General features: G+C 40.1%; 1 protein-coding gene across 1 annotated transcript; it reads left to right on the top strand.

Annotated features, from left to right (window-relative positions):
• Positions 1 to 3,794: 3,794 nt before the first annotated feature.
• Positions 3,795 to 5,353, top strand: LOC109827950 (heavy metal-associated isoprenylated plant protein 35-like). Its single transcript, XM_020394978.1, has 3 exons — positions 3,795 to 3,911; positions 4,002 to 4,077; positions 4,299 to 5,353. The coding sequence occupies exons 1-3, from the start codon at positions 3,870 to 3,872 to the stop codon at positions 5,192 to 5,194; spliced, it is 1,014 nt and encodes a 337-aa protein (XP_020250567.1). The 5' UTR covers positions 3,795 to 3,869; the 3' UTR covers positions 5,195 to 5,353.
• Positions 5,354 to 6,299: the final 946 nt, after the last annotated feature.

The following is a 6,299-nucleotide window of genomic DNA, read 5'->3' as shown; positions in this document are numbered from 1 at the left end:
CTATGTATCCTCTTGCCCAAGGAATCAAGCATTCACGTAGTTCACCCAAACGGCCTCCAAAGGCCCTCAATCAAATAGAAAAGTCTACAACTCTTCCCCAATATCGCCAACGGATCTGTAACTGATAGCGGTTCCAAACTGATACAAATCAAACACCTCCATCAGAGGTGAACCAATTGCCGTATCCAAATCATGTCCACCAGCTGCAACCGAATCCAAAAGTAATCCATCGCCTGCATCCGAAATCAAATGATCCCCAACCTGTGCCACCTCAGCTGGAATCCCAAATGACGCAGTATGATCTGGAGTATGTAGAATAAGTTCCACCCAACGTGAAGTAGCATCACCATCCACCTGATACGATATCCAAATGACCTGATCAACACTCCCTGCTTAGAACAAAATCAGAAGCTCCCAACCAATAATCAAACGAGCCTTCAAATCCCAAATGCGCAATCGGATCAAATCTCACATCCTCGATGTGACCAAATATTGGGTAACCAAATATCCGACGCCAACCAAAATCTAAAACAGCTCCACTAGATCCAATAACTCCTAATGCAGTAGTTGGCGACCTATGACTAAGATGACCCAAATATGTCGAAACTCCAGAACCAGAACCAATGCTTGACAGCCAACACCGATCCTCCTCCAGAAAGGAACGACCCATCAAAACTATCATCCCATCTCGTCGCCCCAAAGTCTCCATATCAATGAAGTGTTTCAAGTTGCCATGAACTCGGCACAAACGTAAGAAAGGACCCCTACCAAAGCTAGAACAACGAGTTACCTTTCTGCCAATATACTTCTTCTAATTGTTGTTGACTTCTAGGACTTTACACCAATGGGAAATGGTCGCGACCCAATAATGCCTAGAACAATCACCAACTGTGGAAACTACAAAACGATTACCTCCCAATGATGCCTCCTTGGAAGGCCCCCAAATGCTTGACTGAACACCTCCTAAAAGATCCCTCCCTCGATGGATAGAAGTGCTAAACTCCACCACGGTCTTGCTCATCCCAATGTGCTTAAAGGACTTCCATCTGCAGGTCAAAGCACTCCTCAACAACCTATGCACGGTATCACCAATCATATATCCCAGCACCAAACAATGCCACAGTCTAGCCAAATCCAATGAGGTTGTCAAAGCTCTATCAATCACCGTGCTCCCAAGCAAATGGTATAAGTTACTCTTTCTGACGCCCTTCATCACAATCATGGACCCAAATGTAACCTTTAAACGTGCATCCGCCAAGGTCACCCTATAGCCTGCTACCTCCAAAGCTCCAAGTGAAATGATGTTCTTCTTCAACTGAGGAACGAACCTCACTCCAACCAACTCCCGAATCACTCCGTCACTCATCCTGATCTGAACGGTGCCAATGCCACCAATAGGGCATTCATGATCATTACCCAACTGAAACCCTAGACGAGCTTTTCAAATCGATCTACTCCTCCAAATAGCTCAAGCATAGCCCGAGCTCTGATACCAATTATTGTGCTCTAATACCAATTGTTGTTGAAAACCATGTTGAGGAACCAAACCAAACGCCGATCAAAGAAGGCCAAAACCAACCGAAATCAATGCACAACCAAAACACCAATTTTAACGTGGTTTGGCAATTGCCTACGTCCATGGGGTAAAAAGGGGATATGGTTTTCACTAATAAAGAAGAAGAGCACAACTTGAGATTACAAATCACTCGAAGGAACAAACTAATCTCACTGACAAAACTCTTAATCTCTCAAAATAAACCCTAATCAAATAGCTCAGAAAATACCTCTTTTTTGTGCTCCAAATATCCCAAACTCTAGTCTTAAGAAACCCTAGAACGTATATTGGTATTTATACAAACACCAAAACCAAATAAGAACAGGAAATCAAAACTGGGCTTTGACCCGATTGGCGGTCGACCGCCCAAAGCTCGCGGTCGACCGCGATCCAACGACAGAAACCAAAAAGTCCTACAGGGTCTCGCGGTCGACCATGGCGGTCGACCGTGCAGCTCCAAAACAGTTCCCTGTGGTCTTCCAACACCTGTTCTTCACTAAACTTCTCGCGGTTTCTTCAGGCTTAAACATAACAAAACCTTTTAGAACCTGGATTAAATTTGAGTTGTTTATAAGTAAACTAGAGTGCTAAAAGTAAATTACATTGCTAGGTTGAATCAAAATTTGAAAATTTTTTAAAAGGTTGAGTTACGGTGAAACTTGAACCTGGATCCGACCGAATCCGTCCAATTTGTATCCTTACAAACAAAAACATATAGAAGAATTTTAGCCACCAACAACTCAACCCTCATCCACCACTTGGCTAATCTGTTAAGCAACGTGACAAAAATGTAATTACAATTTTCAATTTGGTTTTGTCTTCACTAAATAGGTCAGTAACTACACTGGAAGGATCAAAGAAACACATAACAAAAGTTATTAGGCCACGTATTACTTTTCTTATCACTAAGCTTGGGTTCCTTCCTTTCTCATAATGGATTGCCTACTGGCTCCCTCAAAGTACTCCAAGCAAGCAAGATCCCTTTAAGGAATTAGGATTCAGCTCTTAACCCACTACCCTGACCGTTTTAATTTTTTATATTTGTGGAAAAATAATGGCTAAGGAGTAATTAGCTTGATAGCACTAATGTACGCTAAATGGAGAATGTTTCGAAAATTAACTTTCTTGCAACATTTTTTATGAGAAAGCTTTAATAAAGTATTATTTGGCTATTAGCATAAAGTAGCAATGGCTCTCATGGGTCATAAACAATCTCTATGACCTGAAACTGTTAGGTAGTTAATGACTTTTGTAGACTTTTCAATGCCTTCCTTTGTTCTGCCACAGTGTATTGAGAGGTTCCTTATCTTGCAAAGATATGAAACTCCTAAAATTAATTTAACAATAAATATACAACTCTGGAGTTGAATTTGAGTAACTTTTAGAAGGGAAAAAAAAAATCTAAATTCTCAATATATTTCTGAATTTGGGTTTAATTTGCACCATTTAATTCTGTTTTGTTGAGTGGATGAAGAGCGCAAAGATTATTAAGCAAATTTTCCACGGAATCACACATTTTCCCCCGTGCAACGGTTTTTTTTTTCAAAGCAACCCGGGCATTGGTTTTGACCTGGAATCAGTTATAATGTAGTCGCAAGTCTAAAACAAAAAAAAAATTGACGAGAAAAAAAAAATTACTTCCCCAACTAAGAAATCTAAAGCTAGGTTCCTAACATACCCAAGGAAGTTGTTTCAAAGAAATATTCTTAATAATTAATTGGTGCATGATGAAGAATCGAAGATAAACAACGCATACACATAAAACAACCTTTTGCTAGTCAATATATATACATAATAAAAATATCAGAAAAAAATGTGATATCATAAAGTACACACATAAATTAACTCTCTTTTTCGCTTTAGAAAACCAAAGGTAAACTACAACTTTTGATCATCCCTTTCCCTCACCCCCAAGGCATTAAATTTCGCTCGCCTTATCTTATCGCTTTACAACCAAACATCTTTTCCCCCGATATGCTAACTATAATTACTTTAATCTCTCACATAAAGTTGGCTACACGCTTACATGCATGCTTAAGTTGCTAACAAGTGTAGGCTGAGTACACACACACACACACACAATCACGCATACACCATGGCGAAGCGCTGTCATCATCCCACGCCAATAGAAGTGCTCTTCATACCCCACAAAAGAACTCACGATGGATGGCTAGGATTGCGCTAGTGGCTTTCTTGTAATTATAAAGAGATTTGTCACCAACTCATCTACAAAACCCCCTCCACCTCCTCCTGCTTCTACCCCCCTCTCCCTCTCAAATTTGCCCCCCTCTTCCGTTGCTCTCGGTTTCCTTTCATGGCATCCAAAGGAGATGATTCTGAGCCTCTACAGTGCAAGGTTTGATAGTAGTACTCAACCTTTCTGTGTCATTTTTTGATGTGGGTTTTGGTTTTATACTAAGTTATGCTCTGTTTTGTGCTAGTTTAGACATGGGTGTTGAAGGTTTCCATACACTGCGAAGGATGCAAGAAGAAAGTGAGGAGAATCCTTCAGAACATTCATGGTGATTACCAAACTGGCTCAAATTTATATCCTTTTGGATGTTTTTGATGGAAATCTTTGATGGGTTGGCCTCAAAATTGGACCTTTTTGCCGTTTGTTGTGGTTTTGTTGAGAATCGTTTGTGTAGTGGTGTCAAATTTGAATCTTTTTGTTGTTTTTGTGGCTTTTGTGTGAAAATTTGTGATGGGTTGTTCTCAAATTTTAATTTTGATTTTGATTTAGGTGTTTACAAGACTGAAATCGATTCACAGCAGAACAAGGTAACGGTTACCGGAAACGTGGAAGCTGAAACCCTAATAAGGAAACTGCTGAAATCAAATAAGCACGCGGAGCTTTGGCCAATTGAGAAGAAAACCAACCATCAAAGCCCTAACCCTAATCTTAACAGCATCAGCGGCCAAGATAACAACAAAGAGAAGGAGAAAGATACAAAGAAAGAGAAAGTTGCTTCAAAATCCGATGAACCCAGTGAAAACCCGGAGAAAAAACCCGAAACATCAGCGGCCGTTACGAACCCCGAAACCGATACGAAATCGTCACAGAAAACCTCCTCAGACAAAGCAGCAGCAAAGCCGGCGGAAACGGACACAAAATCGGGCGCAGAAGCATCCGAAACCAGCAACAAAGAGACCCCAAAACCCGACCAGAAGCCCGAAAAGACTGCTACAAGCTCCGAACCCGATAGGAAAGCTTCGGCCGAAACCGCTACCAAAAGCAGTAACAGCAGCAAACAGAAAGGAAAGAAGGGAGCGGAATCTTCAACCAACAATGACTTCATTATGAACGCCGGCGGTGCTCAACCGCCGCCAATGCACGAGCACCCATCGTACCCTCCGCCCGTGTACGCGGCTAGCTACAACATGGCTCAGCCGACGGCTAGCTACTCGTATTATGCGTCGATGCCTCCAATGCCGCAGAGCTACATGTACTCCGGCCATCCACCGCCGGATAGATACATGTACTCCGGCCATCCACCACCACCGGAGTATTATCCACAACCTAACTACCAGGATAATTACTACTATGGACCGGGGCCGGGATCCTCGGCGGGTTCTCATCCTCAGGGGAGCTACGACTACTTCAGTGATGAGAATGCTAATTCCTGTAGTGTTATGTGACAATTGGGGTTTGGATTGTAGATCACTTTGTTAGGGATTATACACTTCTTGTGTACTAGTGAAGATGGCAATGGAACTTGCTTAATTTTGTAGTGGTTAAGTTTAACTATGTGTATAATTAGAGAGATATATGGTAGTTGAAGTTCTTGCTTGGTTCAATCTTTTGTTTGGTTTCTTGGTTTCATGGATTGTAGGTTTATCCATGGTTGTAGATACTTGCGCATAGAAGACCGAAATGTAGTTCTTTGTGTTCATGACCCGACTTGTGATCTAGTTGAATTAGATGTTACTAAATAAGGCCCCTTTTGACAAAGGGTTAAGTGACAGGGGTGAAAGAGAATGATTAATATACTTAGCTCTGAAAGATTAAATTATTAATCCGTTAAATAAGTTTTATTTTAGCATTGTGATCAGTTTTAGTGTTTGGAATAACAACAAATTTGATTATTTTCTTTATAATTAAAAGAGTTAACTCTTAATCCTTCTAAATAGGAGTATTAGTAAACCCCTTATTTTAAGGGGTTAACTCATTTTTATCCCTCTAGAGGGGTTAGCTTAACCCTTCTATATTTTTTATTTGGTAAATTATGAAGGGTTAATTCACTTTAACCCTTATATAGATTTTTTATGTTTGACGGGTTAAAAAGGGGTCAAGTCTTCTTAACTCCTCACTTGACCCTTTGCCAAACGGCACCTAAGGTACTTAGTACTTGGTTTAATTCATTAATCTCTATCTATATACTATATACTATTATAAAAAGAGGATTGAGGTACGTGTTAAAACTTTTAGTTCTAATTTTTACCTCACAAATTTTGATAAATTATAACTATGTCATTATCTTCAATTAATTATTCATTAAATAAATATAACCACTTATTAATTATTCACCTCCTCACCTTCCTAAATAATTATAATTATTAATAGGGTTTTTCTATAGAGTGCCCATGGGCACTCTATAAAAGAGGAGAGAGATAAAGAGAAATGAATTATGCACAAAAATTAATGCAAATCAGGGGGTCCCATGAGCTATTCATTTCTCTCTATCTCTCTCCTCCCTTATAGAGTGCCCATGGGCACTCTATAGAAAAACCGTTATTAATAATA

The sequence above is a fragment of the Asparagus officinalis genome, unplaced genomic scaffold (assembly GCF_001876935.1).
Source record: "Asparagus officinalis unplaced genomic scaffold, Aspof.V1 AsparagusV1_Un573, whole genome shotgun sequence".
NCBI lineage: Eukaryota > Viridiplantae > Streptophyta > Magnoliopsida > Asparagales > Asparagaceae > Asparagus > Asparagus officinalis.
Note: the sequence above shows the minus strand (reverse complement) of the source record. Positions and strands in the feature narration are given on the sequence as shown.